The following is a 14,428-nucleotide window of genomic DNA, read 5'->3' on the forward strand; positions in this document are numbered from 1 at the left end:
TGCTGCTTTACCCTCTCTCTCTCTCTGTTTGTTTTTCCTCGACGCCGCTCGGTTTTCAACCCCCGGCTGCGCCCTGTGCGCTTCACCCTCTCTCTTACCCCGTCGACGCTGCTCGGCTTTTTCTATGCCGTCGGTCGGCTCCAGCCGCCGCTGTCCGGGAAGGGTCTGCGCTGTACCTGTTGCCAGTCTGTTGCTGGATCGTCGTGGCTGGGGAACCAAGCCCGGCTCTCAACAGCCTCCCCTGCGATGTTCATTCTCTGCCGGATGACTGGGCGGTTGCTCGTGGTCGACGCCCGTGCTTCTGGCCTCGACTTTCTTCCACCGCCCTCCCGGAGCGAACCCTTGAAGGGAAATGCAGAGTTGCAGGCAGATTCGAATCGACCTCGTCGCCACTGTTGAATCCGTGATTCTTAAAGTATGATGTTTTCCAATAACCACACGGAGGCTGTAACTTAACAATCAACAGGTGTTTACTGGAGTAGGGTAGTCTCAAGACTGACAGTACAGAGGCATGCTCAAGGCTTATATACAGGTGTGGTCACTGCCGGTACTACAGTATACAGGAGCTGTAAAAGTAGTTCTCTCTTAAAGGTACATACACAACAGTTGGAAGCTAATTTCAGGGTCAAATATGACACCAAGGTTTCAAGAGACATGAGGGAGTGCACTGCACAGCACCACATAAACAGAGAGTGAAAAGGCACTCGCACTTATTCATGGGGGTAGGTGAATGTTGCTTGTTTCTCCACCAGAACAAAAGGACATAAGAACAACCACTGATAATGTTATAAATCACAGAGAATGCTGGAAATAGGCAGCAGCTCAGGCAGCATCTGGAGAGATGCATCTTTGAGAATGATGGGATCCCATTTAATTATTGTAAAGCTACTCTTAAAATGTCTCTGTAATCCAGCCTTGAGCCTTTGTAATAATACTGATAACGGTAATACTAATGATAATAACAGCAACTATTAATATTACAACCTGAAACTACAGGCGCTGGTTGTTGAATCCAAATCTATGACCCGGCTGCCTCTGATGAATCAGCTTGGCCATATCCCCCTGGTGAGCTGTTAATCCTCCCCAATGGGCTGCCAAATCTCCCTGATGTTTATTGGCTTTTCTCGCTGATACCATGTTTTTGGAAAGTTGCAAGTTTTACAAGGGCACGTTGGCAGCCTGTGGTGTCAGGCCACATTAAGTGTCAAATTCAAAATGTCACCACCACAGAGATCCCAGGCAAAAGTCCTTTCTTTGTTGCGCCGCACTTATTTCCTTTTTGCCTACTTGTCAAGGTGAATAGTTGGGAGCACTGGGCAGTAGAAAGCGTTTTTACTCTTTGGCCTAGAAATTCAGTAGGCTTTGCGCCCACTTTTCGCCCAAAGAGGGTTTCTGCGCCAGTGTAAGAGGGTGCGCTGATATTCAGCGCTGCGGTAATGGCGGCGGTAGCCGGTAGCGCTGCGCCGACACCGATGACGTCATCGGTGTGCGCAGTGCCCCGGTACCGCCCCGCTTCTGGCCCAAGCCCCATATTTAGTTGCGGCCGCCTCTTCTGCAGCGGCCGCAAACAGCGTTTGAAAAACGGGGCCGTACTGCTGCGCTACTGGGGCGCTTTAAGGTGGAGGTGCGGCCGGCCGCTTTTTCGGCGGCCGCCTGCCCACACCTCCCTCCCCGGCCTCCTACACCACCCCCCCCCGCAGCATTGGTGGCTGATTCCCGCGAGCCCGGCACTTCTCCGTGGTGCCGGGCTCATTTGCCGGCAGAATCCAGCGGCGATCTCACGGCTGCAGGCAGCTCCTCCTTAAGAGAAGGAGGAGGCCTGCAGTACCCCAGCCTGCCGCACCGCATCGGGTGGCGCAGCGGCAGCTGGAGCGCTGAAATTCACTTTCAGCGCCCCAAGCGGAGGCGGGCACACCCTGGAACAGCGCCCGGTTCCGACTTGGGGCGCTAAAAGTGAATTTCTGGCGCGCGCAACTGGCTCCGCGCACAGCGCTAACTTTTGGGCGTTAGCCTGCTGGCGGGCCTTAACTGAATTTCTAGGCCTTTGTATCAAGTGACAGCATCGACCGTTTACAGGCAAGTAAATTATAGCATCTTTGGCGGCTGAGCTGGTCGTCCCAGAGAAGCTCTTTGCTTCAGATCACGAGCATTTCTCCTACAGTTCAATAAAGCAGGACTACACTCTTACCGAATAGTTACACTCATGGAAAAAAGGTTTATATTTAATAAGATCTAGGTATTCTGCGGCGAGTGTCTCACCTCCTGTCTCCCCAAAGCCTTTCCACCATCTACAAGGCACAAGTCAGGAGTGTGATGGAATACCCTCCACTTGCCTGGATGAGTGCAGCTCCAACAACACTCAAGAAGCTCGACTCCATCCAGGACAAAGCAGCCCGCTTGATTGGCACCCCATCCACCACCTCAAACATTCACTCCCTCCACCACTGGCGTACCGTGGCTGCAGTGTGTACCATCTACAAGATGCACTGCAGCAACTCGCCAAGGCTTCTTCGGCAGCACCTTCCAAACGTGCGACCTCTTCCACCTAGAAGGACAAGGGCAGCAGGTGCGTGGGAACACTACCACCTCCAAGTTCCACTTCAAGTTATACACCATCCTGACGTAGAAGTATATCGGCCGATCCTTCATCGTCGCTGGGTCAAAATCCTGGAACTCCCTACCTAACAGCACTGGAGGAGCACCTTCACCACACGGACTGCAGCGGTTCAAGAAGGAGGCTCACCACCACCTTCTCAAGGGCAATTAGGGATCGGCAATAAATGTTGGCCTTGCCAGTGACGCCCACATCCCATAAACGAATAAGAAAAGATCACTTGTTGATAAAAGGAAAGGAATCATCACCACGCCTCTGCAGTCTTCAGTTCTATTATCCCTAGAGTCTAGATGCTGAATCATTTATCCACCCACCCCCGTCAATAAACGCTATTTTCTCCCTTCCTCTCCTGAAGCTACTGACCTATTCCGGGCTACAGTTGCACAGATGCTGGCAGCTACCTGGTTCCTCGGCAAGTGGCCATTCGTCATACGCCAGCCCACAGGAGAGTGGCCATTCCATCATGGGGAGGGGGGGGGGAGGGTTCATCACAGTGTCACACCGGTCCTGCCAACATCCACGTACACACCCTTTCCAGCAGAAGCAGATTCAATAGTAACTATCAAAAAGGGAATTGGATCTATACTTGGAAAAGAAAAAAAGATTTGCAGGGCTATGGGGAAAGAGCAGGGACTAATTGGATTGCGCTTTCAAAGAGCCGGCACAGACACGATGGGCCGAATGCAGGTACAGCAAGTAATCAGGAAGGCCTGTGTTCACTAGAGTTTAGAAGAATGAGAGGGGATCTCATTGAAACGTATAAAATTCTGACAGGGCTAGACAGACTGGATGCAGGGAAGATGTTTCCCCTGGCTGGGGGGTCTAGAACGAGGGGGCACAGTCTCGGGATACGGGGTAGGACATTTAGGGCTGAGATGAGGAGCAATTTCTTCACTCAGAGGGTGGTGAACCTGTGGAATTCTCTACCACAGAAGGCTGTGGAGGCCAAGTCACTGAATATATTTAAGAAGGAGACAGATAGATTTCTAGACACAAAAGGCATCAAGGGGTATGGGGAGAGAGCGGGAATATAGTATTGAGATAGAGGATCAGCCATGATCGTGTTGAATGGCAGAGCAGACTCGAAGGGCCGAATGTCCTACTCCTGCTCCTATTTTTCTGTGTTTCTATGTTTCTAACGTTGGCCTTTATTGCAAGGGGGTTGGAGTATAAAAGTAGGGAAGTCCTGCAACAACTGTACAGGGCGTTGGTGAGACCACACCTGGAGTACCGCGTACAGTTTTGGTCTCCTTATTTAAGGAAGGATATACTTGCATTGGAGGCAGTTCAGAGAAGGTTCACTAGGTTGACTCCTGAGATGAAGGGGTTGCCTTATGAAAAAAGGTTGAGCAGGTTGGGCCTATACTCGTTGGAGTTTAGAAGAATGAGAGGGGATTTTATTGAAACATATAAGATTCTGAAGGGGCTTGACAAGGTAGATGCAGAGAGGATGTTTCCCCTCATGGGGGAATCTAGAACTAGGGGGCATAGTTTCAGAATAAGGGGGCACCCTTTTAAAACGGAGATGAGGAGGAATTTCTTCTCTCAGAGGGTCGTGAATCTTTGGAATTCTCTACCCCAGAGAGCTGTGGAGGCGGAGTCTTTTAATATATTTAAGGTGGAGATAGACAGACATTTGAACGATAAGGGAGTCAAGGGTTATGGAGAGCGGGCAGGGAATTGCAGTTGAGGCGAAGATCAGATCAGCCATGATCTTTTTGAATGGCGGAGCAGGCTCGAGGGGCCAAATGGCCTACTCTTGCTCCTATGTCTTATGTTCTTATGAATGACTTTCTTCTGTGATGTACGATTCTATGAAGTCACATGGAGCAGGGACCCGGACATTTTTCCATCCCTCACACAGGGTCCCTGAGGCCATTGAGTTCTACCGAAAGGTCGACACCCGAACTGTTAAACCGTTCCTTTATTCTATTTTCAGGTGCTGACGGCTCTGCTTTTTTAAATTTCCAGTAGTTGCATTTAAAAAAAAATCATCAGCACCCCTACAGCTGCCCTGCTTGAGACCAGCTAACTCAACGGGGCGTGAGGAGTGCGCCCGGGGCCTTCAACATTTCATACAGCTCCTTTTTGCATTGAGCCCTCAAGGGAACCAGAGCAGATATTTCTGCATTAAAAGAGTATGTTAATACCTGCCTTTGGAATGCGGATGCCAATATTGTATTTCTGAGGCTAGACACTAAATTGACATTTTTCTTTATCATGGAATCATAGAATGATACAGCACAGAAGGAGGCCATTCAGCCCATCGTGTCTGTGACAGCTCTTTGAAAGAGCTATCCAATTAGTCCCACTCCCCCTGCTCTTTCCCCATATTCTCCTCCTTCAATTATTTATCCAGTTCTCTTTTGAAAGATGCTATTGAATCTGCTTCCACCGCCCTTTCAGGCAGTGCATTCCAGATCATAACAACTCGCTGCGTAAAAAAATTCTCCTCATGGTGTCTCTGGTTCTTTTAGCAATTACCTTAAATGTGTGTCCTCTGGTTACCGACCCTTCTGCCACTGGAAACAGTTTCTCCTGATTTACTCTATCAAAAACTCTTCATGATTTAGCCTTGAATCTCAACACCATCCCCGTACCCCAGCCGCCACCCTCCATTCCATTGAAAACTATTCCAAGAACTTGAGGGTTGAATTTGTGTGGGGTTTCTCCCAATTATCTGCCGCAACTTTGGTGGAAGTTCTGCGGAAACTCCAGAGAAACGGCATAAATGGTGTTCACAGGAGAAACGGGAGAATCCCAGCGGAAATTCAACCCCATAGTCTCTTCCGGAACTCACTGGTCCTTCAAACAGGATGGACGGGAAGGTACATTGTTAGGAGGAGAATAATTGGATTTTCTTAATCGTAGTTCCCATTGGTAACCTCACTGCCGTTCCAGTTGAAAAGATATTTTCCCTCCCCTCAGCCAGTGACAATGCCATACTCCAGCCAACCACAAAGGAGGTACAGTAGCAAGGATAGCCTGGGATAGGGCGTGAAAGTGGAGTTGAGGTCGAAGATCAGCCACGATCTTATTGAATGGCGGAGCAGGCTCGAGGGGCCAAATGGCCGACTCCTGCTCCTATTTCTTATGTTCTTATTGACCCCAACTTTCACTGCTTCCTCCTCCAATACCAAATAATAAGACTGCAAATGCTGGGAATCTGAAATAAAAACAAAGTGCTGAAAATACACAGCAAATGAGTCAGCAGCTGTAAAGGGAACAGGGAAATTAATTACTCGGGCACGCACCTTTCATCAGAATGCCCATTTTCCACTCCAAAACCACTGACACATCTCTCCGCAACACTGTCACAATCGCTATCAAATCTCCAAGGAGTTCAGCGTCCACGTTTTGACCTCTGAATCATTTCCGAGACACTGAAAGCCTTTGACAGCAGTGTCAGCTGTTGCTCAGTGGGTAGCACTCTTGCCTCTGAGTCAGAAGGTTGTGGGTTCGTTCCTCTCCAGAGACTTGAGCACCAAATCTAGGCTGACACTCCAGTGCAGTGCTGAGGGAGTGCTGCACTGTCGGAGGTGCCATCTTTTAAACCGAGGCCCCGTCTGCGCTCTCAGGTGGACGCAAAAGATCCCACGGCACTATTTCAAAGAGCAGCAGGGGAGTTCTCCCCGGTGTCCTGGACCAATATTTATCCCTCAATCAACATCGCTAAAAACAGATTATCTGGTCATTTATCACATTGCTGTTTGTGGGAGCTTGCTGTGCGCAAATTGGCTGCTGCGTTTCCTACATTACAACAGTGACTGCACTTCCAAAAAGTACTTCATTGGCTGTACAAGCTCTGAGACGTCTGAGGACCGTGAAAAGCGTTGCAGAAACGCAAGCCTTTCTTTCCATCGAAAATAGTTGAAAGCTGAAAATCAATTGGGTCCAATCGAGCGAGTTTAAAAATTGCTCATATGCCACGTGGCACCGCAGCGTGCTTCAGCAGATAATAATTAGGTCACAATTAACCCAAGACCTTGACAACAAAAAAGCTCAGCGCAAGGGGACCGAAGTGCTAGCGGAAATGGAAATGTCAGCAAAATGACAGATGCCGCAGATTTGTCAGTTGAGATCTATCCTATTAACATCCACCTTCAGCAGCGACATTTCTGCTGAGGCAGCTGAAAAATATTCATTAGCGTGTCTCTAATGTAATCATCCATACTTAATAATGAAAAAGCATATCACAGTTCCTTATTGGAAAATCCCATTAGAATCTACACAGAAAACAAATCGGGACATTATTTACAATTTGTCTTGGATGAAAAAGATAGGATTTTTCTTTCCCCCCCTCCTGCCCGTTGCGGTTTTGCTCAAACTCTACTGACTGAAGGCTTGGTTGCCCAACATTTGCTGATAGCAATGTTTATGAATGATGTTATAATCAGGGCTTTGTATAGGGTTGCCAACTCTGGTTGAATGTATTCCTGGAGGCTCTATAAGAATATAAGAATTAGGAGCAGGAGTCGGCCATTCGGCCCCTCGAGCCTGCTTCCATCATTCAAGAAGACCATGGCTGATCTTCTACCTCAATTCCACCTTCCCGCCGCATCCCCATGTCCCTTGATTCCCATAGAATCCAAAAATCTATCAACCTCTGTCTTGAATATAATCAATGACTGAACCTCCACAGCCCTCTGGGGTAGAGAATTCCAAAGATTCACTACCCTTTGAGTGAAGAAATCTCTGCTACTCTCAGTCCTTAATGGTCAACCCCGATCATCACATGATCTCTTGCCCCCAAATGCCCCGCCCCCACACTCCCACCATTGGTCGCCCAACATGTCCATCCCTGCGATGCACCGCCTTCCCACACCAAGTGTAAAGACTCTTGCTCACTGGATTGGATGATTCGTGACTGTCAGTCAAACAACCAACTTTCCCCTCTGTGTCAGTTGTGGCTCAGTGGGTAGCACACTCGTCTCTGGGTCAGAAGTTTGTGGGTTCATAATCCCACTCCAGAGACTTGAGCACATAAATCTAGGCTGACACTCCAGTGTTGTGCTGAGGGAGTGCTGCACTGTCGGAGGTGCCGTCTTTTGGATGAGACGTTAAACCGAAGCCTCGTCTGCTCTCTCAAGTAGACGTAAAAGATCCCACGGCACTATTTCGAAGAAGAGTAGGGGAGTTATCCCTGGTGTCCTGGGCTAATATTTAACCCTCAATCAACATAACAAAAACAATATCTGGTCATTATCACATTGCTGTTTGTGGGAGCTTGCTGTGCGCAAATTGGCTGCCACGTTTCCCACATTACAACAGTGACTCCACTTCAAAAGTACTTCATTGGCTGTTAAGTACTTTGAGATGTCCGGTGGTCGTGAAAGGCGCTATATAAATGCAAGTCTTTCTTTCTTTTCTCCAATATTTTTACAACTAATAAATAAAAATGCTTCAAGAAAATGAAAACAATAATTGTTTTTAATGCCCCTATGATTTTTCTCCTGAGTTGCTCGCAGGAGTGTCCCGGAGGATAATTATTAATTCCTGGAGACTCCAGGCCAATCCGGGCGGGTTGGCAAAAATGCTGCCTCTAATTTTTTGGTGCGCGGGCCCTTTAAATTTGCTGCACAGCCGCGCACGTGCAACATCTCCTCCAGCGGCAGCGGCTGGTGAGCGGCCTGCGCGGGACCACGCCATTAATGCGCGGCCGCGCACCTTCGGGGGAACATTGGTTGGCAACCTAGTTTCAAAGCGAGGAAGATACAAAACCAAAACAGATGGCGTACACACTATTCTGTACCACTTCCCCCCTCTGACCCAGGCAAACCGCTGTGAGGTTTATTATAAATGATACCCTGGCTGGACGTGTCATAGAAACATAGAAGATAGGAGCAGGAGTAGGCCATTCGGCCCCTTGAGCCTGCTCCGCCATTTAATGAGAACATGGCTGATCATCCAAATTCAGTACCCGGTCCCTGCCTTCTCCCCATATCCCTTGATCCCTTGAGCCTTAAGAAATATATCCAACTCCTTCTTGAATATATTTAATGAATTGGCCCCAACTGCCTTCTGTGGTAGAGAATTCCACAGGTTCACCACTCTCTGGGTGAAGAAATTCCTCCACATGTCTGTCCTAAATGGCTTACCCCTTATCTTTAGACTGTGACCCCTGGTTCTGGACTCCCCTGCCATCGGGAACATCCTTCCTGCATCTAGTCTGTCTAGACCTGTTAGAATTTTATAAGTTTCAATGAGATCCCCTCTCATTCTTCTAAACTCCAGCGAATATAAGCCCAATCGACCCAATCTCTCCTCATACGTCATTCCTGCCATCCCAGGTATCAGTCTGGTGAATCTTCACTGCACTCCCTCCATGGCAAGAACATCCTTCCTCAGATAAGGTGACCAAAACTGCACACAATACTCAAGATGTGGTCTCACCAAGGCCCCGTACAACTGCAGCAAGACATCCTTGCTCCTGTACTCAAATCCTCTCGCTATGAAGGCCAACATACCATTTGCCTTCTTAACCGCCTGCTGCACCTGCATGCTTACCTTCAGTGACTGGTGCACAAGGACACCCAGGTCTCGTTGCACTTCCCCTTTTCCCAATCTATTGCTGTTCAGATAATAATCTGTCTCCCTGTTTTTGCCACCAAAGTGGATAACCTCGCACTTATCCACATTATACTGCATCTGCCATGTATCTGCCCAATCACCCAACCTGTCCAAATCATACTGGAGTTTCTCGGCATCCTCCTCACAGCACACACGCCCACCCAGCTTTGTGTCATCTGCAAACTTGGAGATATTACATCTCGTCCCCTCGTCTAGATCATTAATATATATTGTGAATAGCTGGGGTCCTAGCACCGATCCCTGCGGTACCCCACTAGTCACTGCCTGCCACTCGGAAACAAACCTGTTTATTCCAACTCTTTGCTTCCTGTCTGCCAACCAGTTCTCTATCCAAGTCAGTAGCTTACCCTCAATCCCATGTGCTTTAACTTTACCCGCTAATCTCTTATGCGGGACCTTATCAAAAGCCTTCTGAAAGTCCAAATACACCACATCCACTGGTTCTCCCTTATCTATTTTACCAGTTACATCCTCAAAAAATTCCAGTAGATTAGTCAAGCACGATTTACCTTTTGTAAATCCATGTTGACTTTGTCCGATCCTGTCACTGTTTTCCAAGTGCTCTGCTATTGCATCTTTTATAATGGACTCTAGCATTTTCCCCACTACTGATGTCAGGCTTACCGTTCTATAATTCCCCATTTTCTCTCTACCACCTTTTTTGAATAGTGGGGTTACATTACCTACCCTCCAATCCATGGGAACTGTTCCAGAATCTATAGAATTTTGGAAGATGACCAGCAATGCATCTACTATTTCTAGGGCCACTTCCTTAAGTACCCTAGGATGTAGATTATCAGGCCCTGGGGATTTATCGGCCTTCAATCCCATCAATTTCTCTAACACCATTTCCCTAGAAATACTGATTTCATTCAGTTCCTCCCTCTCATTAGACCCCATGTTCCCCGACATCTCTGGGAGGTTATTTGTGTTCTCCTTTGTGAAGACAGACCCAAAGTATGTATTTAATTGGTCTGCCATTTCTTTGTTCCCCACTATAAATTCTCCTGATTCTGACTGTAAGGGACCTACGCTTGACTTCACCAATCTTTTTCTCTTCACATATCTATAGAAGCTTTTAGTCAGTTTTTATGTTCCCTGCAAGCTTACTCTCATATTCTATTTTCCCCCTCTTAATTAATCCCTTTGTCCTCCTTTGCTGAATCCTAAACTGCTCCCAATCCTCAGGTTTGCTGCTTTTTCTGGCCAATTTATATGTCCTCTCCTTGGATCTTATGCTATCCCTAATTTCCCTTGTTAGCCACGGTTGAGTCACCCTTTTTGATTTATTTTTATGCCAAACAGGGATGAGCAAATTCTGTAGTTCATCCATGCGATCTTTAAACGTTTGCCATTGCCTATCCACCGTCAACCCTTTAAGTAACATTCCCCAATCCATCCTAGCCAACTCGCGCCTCATACCATCATAGTTTCCTTTATTTAAATTCAGGACCCTAGTCTCTGAGTCAACTACTTCACTCTCCATCTTAATGAAGAATTCTACCATATTATGATCGCTCCGCCCAGTATTCCCCAGTATAACACCAACATTACAACAGTGACTGCACTTCAAAAAGTACTTCATTGGCTGTAAAGCGCTTTGAGGCATCCGGTGGTCGTGAAAGGCGCTATATAAATGCAAGCCTTTCTTTCTTTCTAATAGAATGTTTTTTTGAATGAATGGTCTCTCCCATCGTGAGACCTCACACACCCCAAAGGAGTTCTTCACAATTGATATTGTACCCCCCCTTCTTCATTCAATCGCATGACATGATGATAATAATTCACAACACCATCTTGGATACTTGTAGGAGCGACACTTTAAAAAGTCCCAATGTTTCATTTTTTGTTTCTCTTACTGGTGTGAGGTTCCTGCCCCATTGTGTGGCACACCATTCCCACCGCCATAGAGATGAGCATTTATCACACACCACCCCATGCTCTGCTAGTCTGTAACTGGTGGCAGTGAGCCGAACGATGGTGGCCTGGCTTTGATTCTTCCTACCTGCCGATGAGAAGAGCATCTCAGTTGCCCAGCGGGTGAGAGGAGCGTGGGGTTTGCCAATGCCCCTCTCACCGCTTCGTATTGCAGTGAGTTGGTTCACCGGCATCATTTCAGCATTGCAAGCCACCTCAGCGTATAATCTGTATGCAGCTTTTGCATCACTCTGCATCGTGCCAGGAATAATTTTTGAATATTAAGGGAATCAAGGGATATGGGGATAGTGAGGGAAAGTGGCGATGAGGTAGAAGATCAGCCATGATCTTATTGAATGGCGGAGCAGGCTCGAAGGGCCAAATGGCCGACTCCTGCTCCTATTTCTTATGTCCTTATGTTCTTAAGTAACAACACTGATCTGCTGCCATCGCATGGGTGCTCTACCCTACTGTCACCCACTATTATTATCAAGGGAAGTGGCCCCCCTCGCTACCAACACACACCATGCTGCACAGTGTCATAGCTGGAGCCACCTGGCAATGAAATAGTTTTCCATTCTCCATGGTGTGTTCTTCCCCCCCCCGCTTTGCCCCAAACCATCTCCATCTTTTTTCTCCCTTCTTTTAAAGTCACTGACTTGTGCTGGGATCTGGGTCCAACCCGGCCCAAGCGATCATTTCTCTTGCGTGAGCCCAGACAGGGATTTGATTATTGACGGCTTCACAGGTAAGTCATCCATAAACATTCATTCTCCAGCGGGAGTCAATGGGTGACAAGCAGAAGTTGGAATGCGGACTGATTTTTCCATCCCTTGCCAAGGGTGCTGAGAGGCCAAATGTTGTCCTCGGCTGCCATTGGCTCAGTGTGGTAGTACTTCTCCCCTCCGAGTCTAGAAGATCATGGGTTCACGTCCCACTCGGGAGACTTGAACACATAGTCCAGGCTGACACATCAGTCCAGTACTGAGGGAGTGCTGCACTGTCGGACGTGCCAGCTTTCGGATGAAACAGTAAACCGAGGCCCCATCTGCCCTCTCTCAGGTGGATGTGAAAGATCCCACAGCACTATTTCAATGAAAGAGCAAGGGCGTTCTGGCCAATATTCATCCCTCAACAAACATCGCTAAGAAAGACAGGTGATCTGGTTTTTTATTTCATTGCTGTTTGTGGATTTTTGCTGTGCACAAATTGGCTGCCGTGTTTCCCTACATTGCAACAGTGACTTCACTTCAAAAGTACTTCATTGGCTGTAAAGCACTTTGGGACGTCCTGAGGTCATGAAAGGCGCTAACTCAGCACAGACTGGAGATTGAGCCTCCCTGGTCTCCACAGCTCAGTTCAGTACATGGCAGTACATTTACCGCGCAGCATCCTTCTCTGCCCCTACCTCACCAAAGCTAATGGCATCAATTTCTCATCATTAGCACTAAGGATGGAAATCCAAATCTCATCAAAGCTCCGGAACAATCAAAAACGTTCTGCAGACACATTGGCACAGCACGGCGGCTCTGCCTTTGTTTTCACGCATCTGGTGTGTAAAACAGTGTGAGGAGATGAAACTGTCGGTCTTACCTGGAGTTCGACTCCGTATCCAGTGAAGACAGTCACATTGAAGGTGCACTGCAGGGAGCCATATGCGGACAGCGGAAGGTAGTCTGTGGAGTCTATGTACCCTTCTGTGTCTGAGAAACTTACGCTGCAGGGAACTGCAAATAGAAGATTACTTAGCACATACATTCCGGACCCCCTTTTTATAGACTTCTCCATTTAAGAAGCAGAACAGAACCACGGTATCTAATGATCCAAACTCAATAACCGTCCAATGCTCTTAACTGGATATAAAGTGTGAAGTATAATGGTAATCGACATCTTTACATTTTAAGTACAGAAGTCGCCTGCACTGTATAATTATAGCCTTAGCCTACAGCGGTAGCAAATAGCCCCAGTTATACCTCAAGACAGTATCTTCAATAGTCCAGCTACCTACTTCTATACTTCGCTTCAGTCCATCAGTCGGTAGAAGCAAGCACAAAGTTGGATGTAATTTTGGCACACTGACTGAAGTTGATTTCAACGATCCGAACCCATTTCATCTACCCATGTCAGACACTGGAGCCCATCATGTGATCACCACCCTCCACTGCCACCCGCCCCCGCCCCACAAACCCCGCCTCCGGCCAGTGCCCACACCAACCCCCGCCTCCGGCCAGTGCCCGCACCAACCCCCTTTCCCGGAACTTAACTTGGGTGTCAGCCATGGCTCACTTGGTAGCAGTCACCTCTGAGTCAGAAGGTTGTCGGTTCAAGTCCCACTCCAGGGATTTGAGCACATAAATCTAGGCTGACAACCAAGTTGAGTGCTGAACTGTCAGAGGTGCCGCCTTTTGGATGAGACGTTAAACCGAGGCCCCGTCTGCTCTCTCAGGTGGACGTAAAAGATTCCACGGCACTATTTCGAAGAAGAGCAGGGTAGTTATCCCTGGCAAAATACTGCGGATGCTGGAAATTTGAAATAACAACAGAAAATGCTGGAAATACTCAGCAGGCCAGGCAACATCCGTGGAGAGAGAAAAACTGTTTCTCTCTCCATGGATGCTGCCTGGCCTGCTGAGTATTTCCAGCATTTTCTGTTGTTATTTTAGTTATCCCTGGTGTCCTGGCCAATATCTATCCCTCAATCAACATCACTAAACCAGATTATCTGGTCATTATCACATTGCTGTTTGTGGAAGCTTGCTGTGCACAGATTGACTGCCGTATTTCCTACATTACCACAGTGACTACACTTCAAAAAAGTAAATGTAAAGTGCTTTGGGATGTCCTGTGGTCGTGAAAGGCGCTATATAAATGCAAGTCTCCTGTCCTTTTTAAATCCAAGACTGTGTCCTAAGGGAGGTGTCAACCAAAGCTCGTCAGAGAAATTGTACCTTTATTGCATCTCTCTGGGCGGCATCAAAGCCTGGATCGTGTGTGTGATCCAGCACTCCTACCCCATCTCCAACGTGAGAAAGGAGCCTTTCATTCCATCTCTCAGGGCAGGATTCAAATCCAGGTCTCAGAGGAGGAAAGGCTCTTTTAAAGAACATCATTCCAATGCACAGTGCCTCTACATCCATACCGTGGCACTGGAGCACCATGGATATTCCTTCAGCAGCCTTGGCCCTAAGCTCTGGAATTCCCTCCCTAAACCTTTCTGCCTCTCCACCCCTCTCTCTTCCTTTAAGTCGCTCCTTAAAAACCTACCTCTTTGACCAAGCTTTTGGTCACCTGTCCTAATATCTCCTT

General features: G+C 47.7%; 1 protein-coding gene across 3 annotated transcripts in view; it reads right to left on the minus strand.

Annotated features, from left to right (window-relative positions):
* Positions 1-14,428, minus strand: part of LOC147103585 (seizure 6-like protein) — a 321,234-nt gene that overhangs the window by 155,480 nt on the left and 151,326 nt on the right. For all 3 annotated transcript variants that reach the window (XM_086012034.1, XM_086012033.1, XM_086012035.1), the window contains exon 3: positions 12,716-12,849. In XM_086012034.1, coding sequence (XP_085868160.1) covers positions 12,716-12,849 — 134 coding nt within the window. The remainder of the gene's footprint in view (positions 1-12,715; positions 12,850-14,428) is intronic.

Source organism: Somniosus microcephalus, chromosome 19 (genome assembly GCF_052327205.1).
Source record: "Somniosus microcephalus isolate GS21.2 chromosome 19, FLI_Smic_1.0, whole genome shotgun sequence".
Lineage (NCBI taxonomy): Eukaryota > Metazoa > Chordata > Chondrichthyes > Squaliformes > Somniosidae > Somniosus > Somniosus microcephalus.